General features: G+C 36.8%; 1 protein-coding gene across 1 annotated transcript; it reads right to left on the bottom strand.

Annotated features, from left to right (window-relative positions):
• Window positions 1-2,208: 2,208 nt before the first annotated feature.
• Window positions 2,209-18,065, bottom strand: LOC134568291 (galectin-9-like). Its single transcript, XM_063426798.1, has 10 exons — window positions 17,891-18,065; window positions 16,945-17,033; window positions 14,272-14,473; window positions 11,052-11,171; window positions 9,789-9,855; window positions 8,779-8,945; window positions 7,436-7,477; window positions 4,566-4,654; window positions 3,225-3,390; window positions 2,209-3,049 (listed from the first exon to the last, which is right to left on the bottom strand). The coding sequence occupies exons 1-10, from the start codon at window positions 17,915-17,917 to the stop codon at window positions 2,903-2,905; spliced, it is 1,116 nt and encodes a 371-aa protein (XP_063282868.1). The 5' UTR covers window positions 17,918-18,065; the 3' UTR covers window positions 2,209-2,902.
• Window positions 18,066-23,229: the final 5,164 nt, after the last annotated feature.

Here is a 23,229-nt window from a genome sequence, read left to right on the forward strand (position 1 = left end):
AAGAACTATAGGATCCCTTTCCCAATGACCTACAATACAGCAACGACAAAATTTTGCCAGACGGTTGTGAAGAACTGGCATATTATGGAAAACGATAGGAGCCTCCCAAAGAGTATACACAATAAACCAATGTTCTCGTATAAAAACAACAAGAGCTTAAGGGATCTATTGGTCCATACAGACCCAATTAAAAGTTATACATCTACAACACGAAGTGTGGCAAGCCTTGGATGTGTAAGATGCCTAGGCTGTGTGACCTGTGGACATCTTATAGCATGCAAAAGTTTTAATCACCCTAATACAGGTCAGGTGTATAAAATACAACATAGAATTGGGTGCCGGACAGATCATGTGATCTATAAACTATCATGTCCCTGTGGTTTAAATTATGTCGGGAAGACGGAAACCGCTTTGTGTGAAAGAATAAGGGGGCACAGATCTAGCATCAGATTGGCCTATAGGGACAATAAGTCTGACAAACCGGTTGCCAGACATTTTCTGGAAAAAAATCATCCATTGTCCTCTTTAAAGTGCATCGCGATTGACCATCTTCCAATCTCAAGACGAGGAGGCAACAGACAGGAACAACTATTACAGAAAGAGACATGGTGGATTCAGAAATTGGGGACTATGGCTCCAAATGGCCTTAACGAGAAACTTTCCTACATCCCCTTCTTGTGATAGATCGGGGGACATAAAGAGATAGTGGGGGTCACTAAAACACTGGGGTCAATATATGACATACATGACATAATAAACGTTAAATAACTAGGCTACCGATAAAAGGATAAAATTTGTTTTAAACTTAATTTTTTTGGATTATTTTCCAAGAAAATATCCTAATTTTAAAAAATTTTTATATGGTTTATATCAAACTCATCTCTTTAACAATCTGTGGGCTCTGGTTTATATAGGGGAAAGATTGGGATTCTCACCTACTCGTGCTCCCCAAAGAATGGGCAAAGGGCATATAGAGAAGGCAGTTGAGGAGAATCTTTCTATAACAAAGTCTCCCCTCTATATATAAGATTGGCATCCCGGATGTATAGATTTAGCTTACACATAGGAGTAATCAGCAATGCTATATTAGGACATTATGAATAGTCAGTTTTGCACATTGTTTTACACTTTTTCAGAGCACATAGTAGCACTTCACTTGAGGATGCATACACACCCTCCACAGTTTAATATATTGACTGCATTACATTGAATGATAAAGTATAACACTTGTAGATAGATATAATAAGAACCTAGTGTCACACACCACACCACATTCTATAGTGACTTCCTTATTAGTGGGGGTAGATCACCTTCCTTTGATTAGATTAATTGTTGAGAATATCTGATTATAGTTCACAGTTTCAACAAGGATAAAGTGACTCTTTCACATTGCAAGAATTCTTCACATTGTATGACCCTGAATAGTCTATCACATATTTTTGTTTTGTAACTATTAATTATTAGTTCTATTGATATTGCTTCTCTTTAGATGGAGGTAGCAGCTTCCCGTGATGTTTTTTATCTGATTCGGTTTATATCCTACCGCCGAGCGAAGGGCTGATGCAGAAATGAATCCGGAAGTAAACGCGCATGCGCCCGACGTCTCCATAGCGATGGAGGACGCGGGGAACCAGGAAGTAAGCTGAGCGCGCGATTAGAAACACGGAAGCATCCTGCACCCGCCCAGACGCTCGACGGATAGGTTGATTGATCTTTAACACATCTGAACCGTGAGTTTACATGATTGCTATTCTTATTTAAACCAGATTGTTTGTATGTGTATCTGTATTCTGTCCTGATGAAAGTTCCCCAGTGGAACTGAAACGTCGACCTCTGGAATAAAGACTTAATTTTTTTTCGTGTAAATCCTGGGAGTGCTGATTTTTTCTTACGGATATATTTATATATATATATATTCTTTTTTTAATGTTGTACATTAAAGGGTACTCATGTAAGTCGTGAGATACAAATGTGTTTAGACCACATCCTCAACAGCATTTCCTTTTGTTGGATATTAAAAAAAAATATTCATATATTTTGCCAACATTTTTTAATATGAACAATGTGTGGTGTTTAAACAAAAGTATTACTCAAAGATTACTTATTGACAAGCAAGTTATAATGAGTTAAGAACTGAGAATATACTAACCTTGTTCATTTATCTAAATATGGCAAAAAGAAAATTAAAAAGTACCCGTCCAGCACTCCTTAAGGAAATACAGAGTTAATAGATTTGTGCTACATTTGCAAGGTTAGCACCATATTGTGCATGCTGTATCACGTTTGCATTTATTGGTTTTAAATCCTTGCACCCATATTCCAGTAAGCGCTTAACCATATTTAATTTGTATTTTATCTAACTGTTGCAAAATCTCTTATCCTCTAACTACCATAGTTAACTGATTGATTCATAAATATCTTAGTAAATACAGAACTTTAATGAACCATTGGGGTTTACACAATAAAAAACAAACTATCTGTTGTAAACTCAAAACTGAATTCCAAAACGTAGACAAAAATATCAAGCTGTGACTTGAGCTGGAAAATATTTTCACAGCTATATGGTCCTGAATATTACAATTTGGCTTTCAACTCACTATACACAGTTTAACAAATGAACCCCATTTTCTGCACTAATCTACTTCTTTTCTGAAGGGAGCGATATTGTAGCACCTCTTATTTCCTTGTCTTTGGACCACTAACTACAAATAAAACGGACAAAAGAAACGCACCTTGTTTGCAACCTCATCTTACATACAAAGGCACTTAAAATAAAGTGGGCAGACTAAGGAGCATCAAATTCACAGTTACCGTAGTCACATTAAAAATCAAAGCAATAATCATAACTGAAATTAAAAATGAAGGGTACATAAAAAAAAAAAACACATCTGGTTATCCATCTTCAAATCTGGACATGCTGAAGAGTGACATCTCCGTCAATTTCAAGAGTGTCTATTTGCTGCAAATTGTGTACGCGGTGATTGAAGTCACACACATGGTGCCCATTTGCATTCACCTTGAAAGCATGGGGTTCACAGATGATTTGAATCTGTGGAAGGAGACATAATGAAATTAAAGTCGTATATCAGCACACAATGACAATGCTAGACTTGCCCAAAGTGCTGAAAACCCAGATCTCAGTAACTCAACATGTAATTGAATGCCTACATGATCAATACTTATAATTCAAAACATGCAAATTTCCAATCTATGTCCAAACTTACTACAAAGCTTTGTCCTGGTGCAAAACACATCCCATGGCCCGACAATTGACGTTCCTCTTTGCCCCAGCTGTTATTCAGATGACTGTTTCGTACAATTGTGTTCTCATCAAACCTTGGGTTGAAGTGCAGTGCAGTCCCATCTTTGAATTTCAGGTTGATATGAAATCTAAGGTTAAAAAAGTGTTTTAGTGAAGTGCAATGTAGCATTTTTACACGTTTTATGACTCAAAACTGAATTCTATCATTCAATACTATTCTTAGTAACATACCCCTGATACTTCACATCTAAAATATATTTAAATGTGCTCTGATTTGTGTTTCTCTCTTGCCTATAGCCTCCTCCCATTGCCTTCACCAAGATGTCCTTTGTTCTGTTCTCTCATTAATGGGACATTATAGGCACCCAGTTCACTTCATCTCAGTGAAATGGTCTGGGTGCAGTGTCCCTGGTGTGTTAACCTTTCAATGTTTCACATTGCTGTTTTGTAGAAATTAGTAGCACTTACACTGTGAGATTCGAGTCAGACTCAGTCCTTCAATTTATATACTTCTTATAGAGAGCATTTAAATGGATGAGAGCAGTATTTTGAAAAAAGGTTATTTTTGGGGGGACTATAGGTTCCCTTTAAGAAACACTTCACCTTTCCACGTTCAACTCTCCTATGCCCTTAAGACACAGCATTATTAAATAATAATAACCAGCCAATAAAATACTATTAAATTAGTTTAGACAGCATTTTATATAGTTACATAGCTGAAAAGAGACTTGCATCCATCAAGTTTAGCCTTCCTCACATTTGTTTTTTGCTGTTGATCCAAAAGAATTTAAAACAACCTAGTTTGAAGCACTTCCAATTTTGCAACAAACTAGGAAAAAAAATCCCCTCTTGACCCCAAAATGGCAGTCAGATTTATCCTTGGATCAAGAAGCTATTACCCTACAGTTGAAAAATGATATAATTGAATATTCTGTTTTTGCATGTATGCATCTAGTTGCCGTTTAAACATCTGTACTGACTCTGATAAAACCACTTATTCAGGCAGAGAATGCCACATCCGTATTGTTCTTAAGGTAAAAAAAAAAACTTTCCTTTGCCTTAGACTAAATCTTCTTTCTTGCAGTCTAAACGCATAACCTGGCCCCGAAAATATCTCAGGCGACGTTTTTCTAAATTAAAGAGGTTTACATTTGTTAACTTTTCTTTATAGCTAAAATGTTCCATTCCTTTTATTAATTTTGTAGCCCGCCTCTGCACTCTTTCTATTGCCATATATGAAGCTGCACAGTCGATATATACCTCTTTAGTAAAAAATCCTATCTATAGAAAACTTGCATTTTACCTTTTGGGATGTACCGAAACTGTTCCATTTATTACAATTGTTTTGGAAGGAAAAAATCCTCCAAAGATATTAGTTTTATATGGAATTGCCTGCAAAATGAAAAAAAAAAAATGAATGAAAAAAAAAATAGTTCTACACCTGTATTAATGCTCGAAGAGAAAATATATATATTACATTTCTGACATTTCTTACATGGCTCCCTTAAGAAAGATATAGAGCCTCTGAATTACAACTGCCAAGTTTGGTAGGAGTCTTGATTTATGCTGGAACACCAGAGCATACCAACTAATTGAGTGGAGCAAGTGGACAATGCTTTAACAAACAATAATAAGGTGGCTGGCAACATACACAGAAATTAGTGCATATGTGTGCGATATACACTCCTGATCCAAATGGCATTAATGTAGTAAATGAGCCGCAACACCATCAAAGAATTTTCAAAGTGAAGTATTTTATTACACCATTAAGTTGAACTAGCAATGTTTCAACCCAGTCTTTGTCAAGCCAAGTGAACAGTGAGCTCAACACACTTTTAAAACAGTACAGTAAAACAGTAAATAAGTGATAAAATCAACAAACATAAATAATTACAATTTTAATCATTAGGAACCATGTGATATATCTATAATGAATCATGTGACAACTAATAGTCATTTGACAAATCATGTGATCGTATCTTCATACAAGTTTTATATGCAACATCAGACTCAGGTAAAGGAGTCATATAACAAAAAGTCACAATATTACTGCCGAGGTAAGTGAACACTGCCCAATATGCTGTTTGTGCTAATTATGTATTTTTTCATATTTTTATTTTATTTGTGGTTTCTATTTTTCTTCTTTTTCTTCTTTATTTTTCTTGTAAATTTTGAATTATGGAGAAAATTTATCACAACCGAAATGTTTTAAGTGGTAGTAACCTTCTAGAGAGAACCAAAATGTTTCTTTATGTCCTACTGTTATTGCATATACACCTAAATTACCTAAATTAATATTGGCATGTCTGCTACTTTAATAATCATCTTAAGAGTAATAAATATAATTTGCAATTAACCGTGGCTGATTAAATAATATACTGTGCTGAAATTGGTTGCTGAAAAGAAGTTTGAGCCTTAACGTGTGCTCTTGGATTTATAAGCATGAACAACAAGGCATAAAGAAACATCTAGCTTGTGATCCATTCTCTCTATGATTCAAAAATAAAGATAACTAAAAACGCAATAAAAAGAATGAAAAAGAATAAACAAAATACAATTAAAAACAAAATAAATAAAAAATAAAATAATAAATATACACCGTTAGGCTCAATAAATATAGATAAAAAGAACACAAATGTAAGACTAATCAGATATTAACTAGGATTAGTCATTTTTGTGCAAATGATTTATAGAACAACAGAGAGTTAATAGAGATTTTATTAAAGGGACACTCTAGGCACTCAGGCCACTTCATCTCATTGAAGTGGTATTGGTGCAGTGTCCCAACCCCCTTAGTCCTTCAATGTAAAACATTGAGGTTTTAGAGAAACTAGAGGTGCTTCCTGGAGTTTAACAGACTCTAGGTTGCAAAAAAAATGACGCTGGAGGTACTCATGCTCTGCATCACTTTTTGCTTGGACTAGTAACCAATTACACTGCTTATCCTAAGCCAGCTAATAGCAGATGGATTTGGACTAGTAACCAATTACACTGCCTATCCCAAGCCAAACAATAGCAAATGGACTTGGGCTAGTAACCAATTACACTACAAAGCTTAATTACATTAGTGTCAAAGACACAACCTAGCCAATCCAAACATTACATTTAATACATATAACTAAATCATATGGGAAAACATACAGGCAGCCATAACAACACCATATAAAACAAAGGGTCTCTGGGCACTGGGATACTGTTGTAATACAACAAGCGTCTGGGACCCATACCCACAGGGACAATAGCCCCCTTTAGGGGCTCCTGGGACTACGTCCATAGTCTGTGGGCAGGAAGCTATCCTTTGAGCCTCATCAGAAAGTTGTGGCACGGGAGCTTCAGTCACACTGGTCTTATCACATGATGAATATATCACATGATTTGTCACATAAATATTAGTTGTCACATGATTCAGCATAAATACATCACATGATATACGGTTTCTAATGATTACCATGGTGATTAATAATTTTAGTTTCATTTGTGTATTTTAGCACTATTTTAAATGTTGTGCTCACTGTTGACCTGGCCTGACAAAGACCAGCACTGGGGGAAAAAAAGATGTCATGTCCATCTAATGGTGGAATAAATAATGTCACTTTTTGTTGGTGTTGTGGCTCATTTATTAATTTCTCCAGTTTCAAAATGTGGACTTGGCAAACTGCATCTTGGATACAGGATTTCAAAATTTAGGATGTGAACAGCAAGTAGAAATTCAGAGTACCACTTGTAGCAGTTACTGCATATTTATATTTCTTGTGTAATGTTCTGAGTGACGAAAAAAAAAAACCCAAAAAAACACACACACAAAAATGATGTATACCAGCTGTCAATCGTACATTGTGTAAAGCATAAAAACAGCAGATTCATCCAAATATTACAATGAAATTCAAAGAAAATATAAAGTATCTCATCTCTCACAAACAAAATTACAGAAATAAAGAAACCTGTTAATTAATAAACTATATGTGTATATCTTATTTAATTTGTTCCAAATTCAATCTTCAAACCTCACAAACAGTACACAATTTTGTCTCAATTCTGTTCCAATAAAATACTGACAAGTCCTGGACAGCGGGTATGCCTTCTGGACTGGGTTTGGAACAACCATCCTAACTACAATGACTAAACCATTGCTGTTAACTAAAGGTAATGTGATCAAACAGTTAAGAAACTTACAAAATGTGCAAACTGCATTGGAGCTCCAGGTAACTGGCCCGGCTGAAAAAAAAAAATATATATATATTAAGCTTTTCAAAAAACATACCAATTAAAAAATACAGGAGATACAAAGCCACAACACAGTTTACAATCCAGTCAGTAATAAATAGCTTTCAGAAGACTGAAATACCCTCATTCTACAGTAAAGCAAATAAGGGACTTTAGCATATAAGAGTTTAACATAATATCCAGTAGACATGTGCATTCAGTTTTAAACGAATTGTGATTCATTAAAATTTTGGACGATCAGTTTGTCGCAATTCCTCAGTTCCGAATTACCATATGACCGATTCACAAAACAAAATGGACAATGGATAAGCAGTTTCATTTGATTCATGATTCAGAGTTCCATCCATGATACCCACATTTTTTATTTTTTTTAAATTATCACTCAAGAAAGAAAAGATGATTGTTGGTTAGGAGCTACCCACTAAATCTTGATTTTATTCACAGATCAATTGAGAAGTGAGTGACCACATGGGGGGAAAAGGAGGAGCAGTAAAATTTATATATTATACTGTATATTTAATAATTATGCAATATATATATATATATATATATATATATATATATATATATATATTACTGCTCTTTCTTTTTTCTCTCTATTGGGTACTTTGTCTTACTTGATCTGTGAACCTAAAGTGCCTATCAGTTATTTAGCAGTACACTGATTGGCCCATTTTCATGCCCTTTTGGTTCATGCTAATTGTTTTTCCCAAATCGTTTGCATGTACGAAATTCATCGCACCTGAAACACCCTATGATGGGATTCCAGACCACACCCGCTGTTTTTTTAGATTGAATTGATTTGGCTGAACTGAATTTTTTTCCATGCACAGTCTATCCAGGGCGTTCTTGCTGAGATGACACAGAAGAACTGAACATTTAGTATGCAAGATTGAAGTTGGCTTAACAAAGACAACATTGGACACACAAAACAAAATAATAAAATACATTATGCACAGTCTTTGCCATACATGTATGTATTAGCATTATTGTCCTGAACAAAACAAGTTGAAGTTGTCATTAACTTAATGTGGTCAATATAGTGAGTGAACTATAATAAGTAAATGGGAAGTGAGAATGTTTCAACTCTCACAGCTGTTGAATCTCATGATTCAAACCGGATAATTACTTATGGGACATGTAGTCCAAAACAATCTATAGAGAAAGTAAAGGGTATGATCTATGACTCCCAAGGTACATCTCAAGGTCACTTAGCTCCAACACGTAAAATAGTAATTCTCAGAAATAATGGTAAGTACTGCAAACATATTTAAAAAATATATATATTTTACATTAAATGCAGGTCCACCGGCAAATTGTTGAGGCGCAAATCCTGGCTGTGGGGGGAATGCGGTCTGAAAACCAAAAACATCAAAACAATCAAATGACAGAATAAAAAATGTACAAAACATGAACAGATATGCCACAAACACCAACACATTGCTTTTAAATTCATAAACTGTATCAAATTAACATTGGATAGATTCAATAACATTCTTAAACTGAGGTTTAATAAGGATTACACCATAAGACAGTGGTAAAAACCACAAAGATGGCCAGAGCTATGCATGATGAGAGCATATTAGTGTTTTCCATAATGCTGTGTGCAAGAAATGCACTTAGCAATGTGTGTGTGGAAGGATAAACACACATTGTCTGTGGTTGCTATGTTTTAGACAAAGAAGGAAATGCAAGATTCATTTATATTTACTGTGCATAAAGGCACATACATTTTTAAACATACAAACCTTGCATAAACTACAGGTTTATTTTAATAGCACAACTGATTTATAGGGACTCTACGTATCGTCAGAAGATTATGACAGTAGAATTAGGGTCCTGAATAGAAATTAGGACTATTTACTGTAACTCTAGGACAGCTACTATGTCTAACAGATTATATGTGAATAAATTAACAAGGTTTTAAAGCGGCACTGTCACCCCTCACCCCTATTCTCCCTCCCTCCCCACCCCCTGGAAAATGAGTATTTCATAAAGATAGAATCTTTCTCTGAAATTCCAACCCAGTTAAGATATATACACAGACGACAGTGTCAAAGTGGCAGTCCCGACAGCTGTCACCAGTGATGGCTGCAGGGAATTGGCTGTGTCTAAGAAAGCCATATCTTGTGAGATTCTCCACAGATCTCAATGCTGTACTCTCCCGCATGAATACAGCAGGAGAAGAGGAGCAGGACAAGAAGGATTGGGGTGCCCGCAAGGGACAGGTTAAGGTAAATGAAACTCACCTTACCCCCCTCCCCCCTTACCCCCCTCCCCCCTCCCCCCCCGGCTGCCTTACCACCAGCGGCGATGTCACCATCAGGGATCTTTGGATATTCAGCAAATTTAAGACAGTGACAGTGCTGCTTTAAATATAACGTATGTATAATGCAAATCATTCAAGATACTACTCTGATAACCAGAAAACGATACAGTTCTGGAGTGCTGGAATGAAATCAATGCTTCTAAAATGTGTAGTGAAATAGAAGAAACCTCAGGTATCCAGCATTTATTAATGAATGCCAGGTTTGGAATCTTGAATGTCACAGACACAAGGACTTTGTTGATTTTGACCCTTTACTTATCATGAATAAGAATTCCTTGTCAACTCCCCTTCATTCTTGCTTTGTTAAAGCAAAGGCTGTCCAACCTGCTATGGACTTTAGGCCATTGCTGCCACAGTGTTCAAAGCCTTATACCAACCTATTGCTTCTGGACTCTCTCAATGACTCCTAGTGGATGCATATTGTAGTCTGTACAATTCAGAATGTTACACTCTAACAGGCTAGGAAAGAAAAGTACCTTTTTCAAGCCAGTTTATTAAATGGAAGTCACTGATTGGCTGAGAGTGTCAGCTGACCACTCTCAGACAGAGACACCTCTGTCGACAGCACTCCGCAATTCCTGAATCTAAAAATGTAGAAACTGGATGCCGCCTGGGGCTGGGGTAGTGGATATTGCCGCTGGAGGCAACTTTTGAGTTAGACCGTTCGAGAGCAGTTTAGCCCCTTTAGGTAAGAGTGCCTACAGTGGCCTCCTGGCACCATAACAACTTCATTTACATGAAGTTGTTTTGGTGCCTAGAGTATCCCTTTAACTTTTATTGTAATTTCATCAGACTCTTTCTAGTTTCAGTTTGGTCTGTATACTGTATTGATGAAAGCAATGCTGCTACACTAAACTATTGTGTGCAGCTGCCTGGGGGTTGAGGAATTTTATGGAGCTGAAATCTTTCCTCAGTGATATTATTTTCTAATAACACATACCTACTGTTATGTATCCCCTTTTTATTTTCATTTAGTGATATTTCCTTATCACTACAGGAATATTGCACTAAATGTTTTATTTCCCTTTTTATCAAAAACGACTACATTATTCTGTTATGGTCATTACACTAAATATCCAAAAGGATGTTAAAGCTCTGCAATGTTTTGGCATCAAAACAGAGTTACAATCTAAGAACAGTCATGATGATCTTTGCTTCTTAAATTTACAGCTTATTATTACATGAAAAAGCAATATATATCTATATATATCTATATATATATAAATTGATTCTTACCCCCTGTGCCTGGATATCAACACTTGTTAAAGCAACGCTTCCATTAATATTCAAGGTATTGACTCGATGGATGGGGATCCTGTGTTTGTATTCCACAAAGTGATTTCTGTTCACAGAAACCTTACAAAAACAAAAAAGAAATAATTTTAGAATGACAACACGGTAAATTACACTTGAAGACTGCTGTGGCTTAGCTTTAGCACAGAAAGAGAGATTTATCAATGCGAAACAGGTTCTTTTCTAGTGCAAAGTGCTATATAAGGTCCATTTACCATGGAAACCAATAGAACGTCGCTCAACATTCAGCACTTTGCCCCCAAAAAGTACATGATTTGCCTTGATAAATCCTCCCCTTATTATTGTGATCAATATATCTCATGCTGACAAATCTGCAGAGAGAGTTCAAAGAAGGGCTACTAAACTGGTTCATGGATTGCAGGATAAAACTTACCAGGAAAGGTTAAAGGATCTTAACATGTATAGCTTGGTGGAAAGACGAGACGGGGGGATATGATAGAAACATTTAAATACATAAAGGGAATCAACACAGTAAAGGAGGAGACTATATTTAAAAGAAGAAAAACTACCACAACCAGAGGACATAGTCTAAAATTAGAGGGACAAAGGTTTAAAAATAATATCAGGGAGTATTACTTTACTGAGAGGGTAGTGGATGCATGGAATAGCCTTCCAGCTGAAGTGGTAGAGGTTAACACAGTAAAGGAGTTTAAGCATGCGTGGGATAGGCATAAGGCTATCTTAACTATAAGATAATGCCAGGGACTAATGAAAGTATTTAGAAAACTGGGCAGACTAGATGGGCCGAATGGTTCTTATCTGCCGTCACATTCTATGTTTCTATGTTTCTATGTTTCTATGTTTGCTGAGTATTAAAGAAACAAAGACCGGCACATCAGAATTTCTGAACAAGGATACCTTCTTCACTTGTCTCTCTTTCTGGCGAGTTGACAAAGATCACACAAATGACAGAAGCAATTTGGAAGATAAAATACAGTGCAGTGATTCTCACATAGTACTGCAAATATAAGCAATACTTCTGCACCAAAAACTTTACAAAGGTATGGTATTACAAGAAATTAAATAAAATTAGTATCGGTGCTTAGCAGATAATCCCTTATTTTTCAAATATAGGAACAAAAATAATGATATCACAATATAATAATAAGTTCCAAAAGTGAGAATTAAAATAGTCTGTGTCCTCTGTAGCTGACGTTGAATTCATTGAATCAGCAAAAGGAGAATTAAATCAGATATAGAAATATAAAAATGATATTAAAAATAAATTAGAAATCAGAAATGATTACCTAATTTCAAACTCTTCAGTTTTAAAAAAAACTTTATAAAAAACTTGCTAAAAAGTGTGTTCAAATCCTAAAATATTGGTGATTTCAAACTCAGCATTCAGCCCTGATGGGAGTAATGTTTTTAAGCTATAAATCCAGTATGTTTCTCTATACGTAAGATTTTTGATTAAGTTACCCCCTCCAAGGTACTTTGATTTGTTGGACCCCACAATAACTCAGGGAGGCTGGATTGCTGTCATGATGGGTCTTAAAGTGGTAGGACAATGTATGCTTTTCAAATTTCCTATTGATGTTATACACATGTTCTCCCAGTCTTGTTTTCAACATTCTTTTTGTTTGCCCTACATATTGTAGACCACAATACAGCTTAGTAAGTAAATATTTTTTTTAAATTACACGTTATACATTCTTTTATTTTATATTTCATCTTTGTAATTGTAGAATAAAATTCTGTGGGTTTTCCAAAAGGTGGACCGACTATTTTACAAATTCTACAAGTACCACACTTGAAAAAACCTACATGTGAATTCAAAAAATGTGTTTCTGGTGATGGTCTAGTGTAGCTATGTACTAATTTATCTTTAAGTGTTGGTGCCCCTCTAAATATGATTCTAGGTTTAGAAGGTAATATACATGACAATACTGGATCTTGTTTTATATATCTGATTTAATTCTACTTTTGCTGATTCAACGACTCCAGAATGGAGATATCAACTAAATTGAGATCGTTATTAAATCTCTTTATGTGGATATATATTTGTTTTCTTTTTTGATTTAAATATTTGTTTTAAATAATTTACGATACTTTACTATATAAGAACATAATATGTCTGTTGGAATTTACTCATGCCTGAACTGGGAGCAAAGAAATCTCAAGTTAAATATCAGACTGTTCGCAAAAATAATGTTTTTTGCAATTACTAAATCTGGATATACAAGTAAGAAAATGTGTTTAAGATAATAGTTTCTTTGATTAATTTGTATACTACAATAATTTGTGGGGAAACTAGCACTTTATGTTAGATTGCATGTATGTATATTATGTTTTGAGATAAGAAGTATATGTTTTTAATCCAGAACACATTACCAGTTACACATTACCAGTGTTTCCACACCCATGATATGTAATCAGGGAGTGTATATATTCAACTCTAATCCCTCAGATTATCCATCTTGAGAAAGCCCGATCTAACAGGCGAAACACGTAGATCTAATCTGGTGGGAATTTTCAATTTTGAAATTTTGAGAGAACTACTAGAGCAGTACCTGACAGCCGGCGCCTCTGCAAGGAGATCGGTTTGAGTGCACAGGACCGATCTGCATACTTATATTAGCTGAGCGATAACCATCAATATTCCAGCTAGTATACTGTACCAATGCTTACATAGTGGCACTTAGAAATAAGTTCCACCACGATATCCTATAAGAGTTTCTATTTAGGAGGGTTTTATGTATGGGAAATTAACTGTTACGAATTACACTATGTTAGTATCCTTTTTTATTTAAGGTTGGATACTAAGATGCATCAGACGAAACTGACTTCAGCTACAAAGGACAGAGACTATTTTTCAACCGTTATAATTCCCTTAACAAAGTGGACATATCCTTCCAAAATTCTCACTTTTGGAACTTATTATTAGATTATGATATCATTATTTTTTCCCTAAGCGCCAATACTAATTTTATTTAATTTCTTGTTTATAGTTTTAAAACTTGGGAAGGTTTTTATAGTATCAGGAAGCTTTTTTCTATTTGTTGTAGAGTGCCTTAGTGCACTTTATTATTTCTTATTTAATTTTAATTCGCGCTCTCTTATTTGTTTATATTATGGTATTATGGTACTGTGGTGACTGACCCCTTAATCCAAGCTACAGAATATTTTGAAAAACACTTACCATGTAACTGTGATGTGAAACAAGGATTCGGATCTCAAACGGCTGTCCACGATGGAAAGGCATTTCCCTCTTGTTTTCTTCGGAGCCCCAGTTCTGATGCTCCATGGTATTGCAGACAACAATACCCCCTTCAAAACGTGGGTTAAAATGGAAAGCTATGTCATCTTTTCCACCGTGTCCACACTGCAAGTTTACAGCAAACCTAAAAATTGTGTAAATATATATTAAAGAGATATGTTTTATATATATGTACATTTATGTTTGTATACATACCTGACACAAACATGTCTAGCACAATGCTGCTGTAGTTTAAAGTGTATATGTAATCTAGCAGGTATGCTAATGCAAAGCATTGCATGGACAGAGAAAGCATGGGACAGGTTGCATATGTGAGGTTGGGGTAACCCCTACACACAGAGAACAGGGAAACAGTAGCTGGTATGAAGTAAAAGACAGAGTGTGATATGCGTAGCTGAATGGCCAAGATAGGTAAAAATATAGTATCAGAATGGAAGCCAGGGCCAAGTCAACAAACACTCATAAAATGATTACAAAACTAGGGTCAAGAATACAGAAAAGCAGAATGGTCTTTATGAAGACACATTAGTAACAAGAACACCAAATATTCAGACTGCACTCACGGGCAATATAACCCACGACAGGGCTGATCCCAAGGAAGAGAGACCTAAATAGAGGGATAACCCCAAAGCTAATGGACAGCATCATCATCCTGTGCCAAATCACACATAGGGAAGATGATATGTCTCTCGAATATGACCAGATACAATTTAGCTATAAACGAACTTAGTATCCCTGTAGTGCAGATTTAGGCATGCCTTGTTTGTAATTTTGTTAAAAAAATGTGCACTCCAAGGACACTCATTATCCAGATATCTTTTTTTTTTTAATTCTATTAAGTTCCTTTGAGTGCGGTACTGCTATTTTATGAGAATTTTCAGAATGTACTTATTGTGTTGCAGTTTTGTAATTTGTTAACTCTTAGTAGTTGTTTTGATTTCATTTTATCTGTGTGTATTAATTAATTAGAACCTGACGTTTGATATAAATAAGCATGATCCATCATACAACTATTTTTGGGTATCTTTGTGATCCTAGTACCCATAAGTGCACAAGTGTGCAAGTAAATTAAATCACGTAATGTAAAATAATACAAAATGATCAGTTGATGGCTTAATAAATGATAATAGATGCTTTGACAGCACCCTGTGATAGCCATCACATGTGCTACAGCTTAAAAAGTTAAATTACATTTCTAATGCTAATCTTGTCATGTTTTGCCACTCTTTTTGCTGTACTTTACTGGCTCATATTGCACACCTGCCAGCAGTGAATATAACAATAAATAGGGTGGTGCTAGATACTATATAAAAAAAAAATATTGATTGAAAAATAGGCCACATAGTACTCACATTCCTAGTGTGAATATAAATACCAATATTAAAACTCTGTAAATAGTGCATAAACCCAAAGAGATATGTGAAATAGCTTACTGGCACTTCAGAGGGAATCATATCTCAAGGAGTTAAATTAACGTGCACAACATGCAGGTATCTGTATAGGCTCAGAATAAGTGCAATGTCAGTGTCTCCTCATAAACGCCTACAAGAAGCTCCTTTGGACAATCATTCATGTGAGCCATTACAAAGTTTGCACCATGAACGAAACGCGTAGACACCAAAGTCTATTACTGCACAAACATTCGTTCCCAATAGTGTGTCGTATCCATCCACTGGATTGTTGGAACATCAAAAAGTGTTGAGTTTACTATCTTGGATTGCTTACAGGGTTATTTACTAAAGTGAGAATTCAAAGTCAATTTTAAATTTAAGACCAGAGTAGCCAAATTAAAAACATAAGATAAGGTTTAGAGATTTTTTCCAGCTTAGCTTTTTTTACCTTAAATTTGAAATTCACTTACACTTCGCTTACAATGTTGTGGCACTTTTTTTGTTTTTGTTTGTTTTTTACATATTACCTTGATTTTGCTCTGTTTATTTCTTTGGTTGATGAGCCTGAACTAGAGTGTATAAGGAGACGTCTACATTGTACTCGTTCAAGGTTATACAGATACCAGCATTTTATACATGTTTATTTCAGTCTTTTGAACTGCTGACTCTGGTGAATGAGATTTGTTCACCCATGAAGTGTCTATACACTATTATATATTTCTGTAGTTTTTATGTGCTATTTGCAGGGTTTTATTACCAGTATTCATATTCACACTAGGGGTTTGCAATTCTATTTGCTTTAATTTGCTGCAATACATTTTTTTATACTATACTGAGCGCCACCCTATTTATTGTTATATTTCTATATTGCTAGACAACCGTTTTTATGGTGTGTTGCTTTCTATGGCAACAGCTGCTCAATCGTAATAATTTTATAGATTTTATATTACTTTTTTTTGTGTTCCAGGTTTGTCTTACTGCCTATAGTGAAAATCCGCCAACTATGATTTGTAAAATGTGAAATGTGGTTACTCGAGTGTGTTCTATAAAAAATGTATATATTCTGGAATGTTTCATTAATATCCTCTGGCACTCTTAAGAAAACACAGCATTGGGGATTAACACTACACAGGATATCCTGGCAGCCAGACAGACACAGCAAAGATTAACACAAACAAATATTGGAAAATTGCACACAACATACCTGTCACCTGAGTGAGTAACATTGCCAGTGATAACCACAAGTGTGCCATCATTCAGACCATGTGGAAAAGGTGTTGTGAATGGAACTGGCTGCAATACAATATCAGTATATATAAATAATTAGATCTTGCAAGTTATGTAAACACTTTCACAATACATTAAAAAAAATCTCACAAGCATTTTGTGAGTGACGGCAAATGCACCTCAGGTAAATTTTGCAATCTGTCATTAGCACATAGTAATATCCTACCACTGCAAATTGACTGGCTTACAAATCCTGTGGGTTTTTGTTGTTTGTTTTGCATATGGTAAACTGCTGTCTATCTTGCAACAAAGTGAACAACTAAATAAACTAAAACAGCTTTACCAACTCTTGTAGGAGTTTGGATTCCATATCAATGTATTCTGAATTGAATACAAAAATAAAAAAAAAAATATCCGTTTACTTTTATGACTCGGTAGTGCATAGGTTAACCTCCGGCAGGGGTTAAAATATTCTTAAACCAACAGGTACAGGAAACAGCATATCTTCAACAACAATGAACATTATGTGCAGGAAATGGAACATATTAAACAATCCCATATGTAATCACATGATTTGTAATCAAAAACAGATTCTCGTTGGCAAAAGAATTGGCAATGATTCATTTAAAAGGGAAGGATACTGACATGTATTGCATTGTTTTAGATACCCCTACACACTCCCTCACACAAGTGTTGCAAACTAAAGCAATTTAACAAAAAACGTTTAACAATAATTGTTAAGTTTGCCCAATAACCCTGTGAACTAGTGTAGTGAGGGGGCAGGGTAAACTCACAGACACTTTTTATAACACAGGGAACAAGGGAGGCAGTAAGGAATGTGCATTGAGAGATAGAGGATACTGCTGAATCTGTCCCAAGTGATTATCAGTGGATGCCCAGACAGCCCAGGGAGATGCACTTACTGGGTTGTAGATTGGTCCGTGAGACATGGTGGTCAGATGTGAAGGAAGGTGCTGGCTGGGATTGTTGCCTTCCTGGTCCTGAAGCTGGTGGGAGTTTACAGAAAGCAGATACTGTGTTATATAGTGAGCTGGAGAGGAACAGTTATGATGACCCGCCCCTGTGTTAGGAGGGGTTTTAGGATGTGCTGTGTTTTACTCAGTGTCACAATGCAATGCTAGTAAAATAAGCTGGATATTTGCCTTGTGACCAAGTGGGCAGGCATACAGAGACAGGGCTGAAAGTTCACATATATCATTCATAGCCTTGTGTTGCTGCCACAAACAGAACTCTATAAATATTATACATTCAAGGTGGTGGGAGTGTGAAAAAAGTTGTTCTGCTAGTTTCACTGTATGTGGGTGACAGGTTAAAGCTACTGAATATGGGATACAAATGACATTTGGTTTAGTTCTTCATTTTATATATTTATAGTGTGTACATTGGGATGACGTATCTTCACTTCTCCCTCTCCTTCACAATAGAATATGTGTCATTATCTTCTAAGAATTGCAATTCCCATGAGACCAGGGACTCCTCTGTCTTATTAACTGTTCATTTAATAGTAGTTGCCACCCTGGGGGTTTCTCTTTTCTTTGCCATGGATATAATGTGATTTGAACAAAAGATTTGTGAGATGACCTGAAAAAAGTTGGAGAAGAATCAGATTGGTTTAGTGCAAATTGTGCAAACAAGTGTTTTTCAAACCTGAATGTGGGGACCGTTAGTACTGAATAGGTCACAATGCCCTGCGTTATTACAAATTAGGTCAGTGACTCAGTGAGTTATTTCACTGTCACGCTTGGGCAATGATAGGTTGGCACATCCTCACATTGAAAGCTGTTGATGAAACTTTGGACATGTGTGAAAAATACTACTGTAAAGCAAAGAGTTATCTAAACCACCAAACCCCAGACAGTTATACCCTGACCATTGCGTTACTCATATAATGACTGTTAAAGGTGAGGTTGGAGACCATGTGGAGCTTCTGGGAGCATGCTTACCTGGCTGTGAGTAAAGAGAGTTACAGGCCATAGCATCAATATAATCCATCCTTAACCATAAGCTCACGCACAGCAGCAACGTTTCAGCCAATCAGGTAATCAGGACAGCCGTGCTCATTACGGGAGCCCTGATAACCTCAGATTTTTCAAGTAACATAGTTGATGGAGGACCCCATATCTATGTCTGCCACAGATCTTATGGATGCCTTTCCTACAGGCAGCCCCATCAATGCTGGAAGGCACCATGGGAGAGCCTTTATTTCCATGAACTTATCCTTTTCTTATTTTTTTTCTGAGAAGGATATGGTCCCAGTTCCACGTAAAGGGCAAAATAAGGACATACTCCTAGTTCCTTCTGTCAGTTCCTCATCTGCGGATAAGATCTTTGTTCCTCCTTCCCCCCATAAACATTTGAGTAAGTGGAAAATTAAAATGACAACATCCCCAAAGGTTAATAGTGTGTTTCCCTCATTTGAGCACCAGAAACACAAGAAGAGAAAAGGACAAATGTCGTTGGAGGTTAAATAGTCCTTCTACTTCCTCTTCTAGAGCATATGTTCATTCATCCTCCCAAAGCTGATCCAGTTCTAGACATGCCTCTCCCAAAGTAGATTGGGAGTCTGAGGAGGTTGTCCATTCAGCTGCTTTGTCATACCGCCCATATCGCGTATCGCTACAGCGGTATTCCCACAAACTAAGGGGAATACTGCCAAACACTCACCAGAGGTGACCTCTCCTCTCTCAGCAGCCGGCTCTGTATCATCAAGGGCGCCGCCCGCTGCTGCTGTGAATAAAGGGTTTCCTGTTTAACCCTTAAAGGGTCAGATCAATTAATTTAATTTGGGTGTGTTACACACATAAGCTTGATGACATGTTTCCCTACAGCCTATCAGGAAACACCTTTAGCTATTTAAACCTAGTTTGTCCATTTCTCTGTGCCCTGTCGTGGTTTCCAGTTGGTTATCCAAGAGCGCGTTCCTTGTATTAATTTCTTGTGTATCTGACCTTGGCTTCCCTTATTGACTATCCGATCTCTGTATTCCTTGAATTTTGGCTTCGCTCCTGACTATTTTGATATCTCCATTCCTTGACATTTGGCTTGTTTATCGTTTGCGTTATACCTTTGTCTTGCGTTATACCTTTCCCTATCTTGTGTCTTTTGCCTTTTTACGTTAAATCCGGCCATTCTAAGGTCCGGTAATACGTCTTAGGTATTTGCTTTTTATCTACTTAAAGGGACACTCCAGGCACCCAGACCACTTCGGCTCATTGGAGTGGTCTGGGTGCCAACTCCCACTACCCTTAACCCTGCAAGTGTAATTATTGCAGTTTTTTTTAAACTGCAATAATTACCTTGCAGGGTTAAGTCCTCCCCTAGTGGCTGTCTATTAGACAGCCACTAGAGGGACTTCCTGCTTCATAGCACAGGTTTTCTGTGCTAGAGCGTCGCTGGACGTCCTCACGCTGTGTGAGGACCTCCAGCGTCGCTCTATTCCCCATAGGGAAGCATTGAAATTCATTTTCAATGCTTTCCTATGGGGTGCGCTAATGCGCATGCGCGTCATTGCCGCGCATGCGCATTAGGTCTCCTCGGCCGGCGGGCGAGATCAGTCTCGCCCACCGGCCGACGTAAGCAGAAGGAGGAGCGGCGGGGGAGGAGGAAGCAGCGACGTGGGACCTGTCGCTGCCCCTGGTAAGTCACTGAAGGGGTTTTCACCCCTTCAGCAACTGGGGATTGGTGGGTGGGAGGGAGAGGGACCCTCCAGTGCCAGGAAAACAGATCGTTTTCCTGGCACTGGAGTTTCCCTTTAAGTTTTGCGTGTTGGGCATCTACAGAAATCCTGACATGCTTCTACTGAGCCAAGGAAGCTTAGCAATGTACAGATAGCTAGAGTGAGTCTCCTGATAACTGCTCTAATGCCCATCACTCCAGATGGGCAATGGAGCATGATTCTAACTACAGGAATTCTGCCAAACTAAACTTTAGATCCCCTGTAGTTATGGAGGGCAATCTTCTGCTCAGGAACCAAGGCATCCAAGCTTTAATGGTTCCTGAGGTAGATCCTGCTCTGTTATCTAACACAGGGATCAGTGTATCTATAGGTCCCACAGACCAGACCTATCATTATGTTCAGTTTAAAATTGCTGTGGGCCCACTATTATTGATGCTAGATAAAACAGAAAAAAGACACTGCTCAGAACCCCTCTTTTTGACATTGGCTTTATTAGCCAACAGCAGGGCTTTGCTAACTATTGACCAATCCTTTAATTGTGTCTAGAAGGTTTGCAGAAACTGATGGGTATTTGCAGTGGGAATGTCGGATCTAGTCCCTAAGTCCGATGTCCCAAATTTGGAGGATTTGTACTTTTTCAGCCCTTCCTTCATTCAGGATGTCAAAGGTAGTAGACGCTGTTAATGTTTTTTGGCAAACTGCTTGAAAACAATTTTGACACAAACCTGGGAGGAACTACAGACTCTTTGTCTCAACCATCATAATCCAGTAATTATGATGCTTTTAGATGCTTTTAGAGTGGCTGTTTAATTTTCCACATATACTAATTGTATGTTCCCACCTTTTCCCTGTTTCAGTATAATCTTCACCTCAATCTAAGCCTATTGAATGGATAGAAACAACCAAGGAAACAAATGCGATAGCTGCAGTTGTGATCAGTTAGCCAGAAAATGTTTTTTAATATATTGACCTGATTTAATATTTTGGGGTAAGCTTTTCAAAAAGAGTTAATATTTTTAGAAAGAACTCTTAAAATTAGTTTTACAAAATATTAAAATAGAACAAAATATATAACAAAAAAATATCAAAATATATTTTTTAAATATTAAATCATTTTAAACCTTTATCTATAAATATTACATCATGTGAAAAGCTTAGTAAAAAAAAAAAAAAAAAAAAAAAGGGAACTGTACATGTGGTAGTTGTTGTTTGCAGGGATGTTGAAATGGCTGCATTATACTACTTTACAAAGTATTCTGTAGATTATGGACTTAGGGAAGTAAGAAATTAAAGGGTTTCTCCACCCATACTTGTTTTTTGTTGTAGTAACCCTTCCTAGACTGCTCCAGCCTCCCAACTTAAAAAAAAACAACAACAAAAAAAGTTAACGTTTACCTGTGTCCCAGCACTGAGAAGTGCAGGCATTAAATGCCAATTTACACAGAATTGATATTAGTCAGCCTGAAATGTTTGTTTTGAGCTAGCTAATGATGCCCAAAGACACTACCAGAGGCGGTCATATCTTCAGGCACCAGATGGTTTAATTTTCTATATGTGCTGCGTTTCATAGTGAAATGCAGAACATACTGACTCCAGGCACAATGATGCCTTCAAATCACTAAAGTGGTCAAGGTGGTTAGAATAACCCTTTAAATGGGGTTTTGTAACCTGCCGGCATCTATGCATAATTTGCAAGACCCCCGATAGTGACTTCGCCGCTTAGTGTCTGGTGGAGTTTTACTTACCTGTCAGGAGCCTACGTCAGTCACTGCCGCCATCTGCATCTGTTGGCTCCTCTTGAGTTACCGAAGTTTCATCTGCCATGCATGCATAGCGAAAGTACAGCACTGATTGATCTATAGGGAGTGCCGAGGTCCAATGAGTCTCCATAGATATTGTCTTATGATGAATGAGACAATGCCTTATTCCTCCAGCTTTCGTTTGCAAGTTTTGTTAAGCGGAGGAAAAATAAACAAGGCAAAGTAGTCACTAGGTAGATTGAAAAAGAAAGGATTATGAAAGAAACAGGTTGGAGTAAAGTATGTAGCGGGTGACAGAGCCGCTTTAAACAATGTGCACTGATGAGACCTTAATATGAAAGACATTGTGCTTTCTATTTTATACTGTTTTGTAATATACAGTAATTTTCAGATTCCCCTTGAGGAAGCTTATACCTTCAGGTGCAGAAGAAGAAAGGCATATATGATTGCTAATGGCAAGTAAACATGAGCAACAGAATGAAAAACTCAACCTACAAACACAGGATAGATACATATGTTTTTCGAACAGTGTTACAAGAATTCTGGTCTGGATAGAAACATATAATGTGACGGCAGATAAGAATCATTCGGCCCATCTAGTCTGCTCAATTTTCTAAATACTTTCATTAGTCCCTGGCCTTATCTTATAGTTAGGATAGCCTTATGCCTATCCCACTCATGCTTAAACTCCTTTACTGTGTTTACCCTGGGGCATATATAGTATAAATAGACAAGGGACACTTAATCCTTGTCTGTTTGTGTTTGGAAGAAACAGAGTTAATAAGTGACCTCCCTGTCTCCTCCT

The sequence above is a fragment of the Pelobates fuscus genome, chromosome 1, assembly GCF_036172605.1.
Source record: "Pelobates fuscus isolate aPelFus1 chromosome 1, aPelFus1.pri, whole genome shotgun sequence".
NCBI classification, from domain to species: domain Eukaryota; kingdom Metazoa; phylum Chordata; class Amphibia; order Anura; family Pelobatidae; genus Pelobates; species Pelobates fuscus.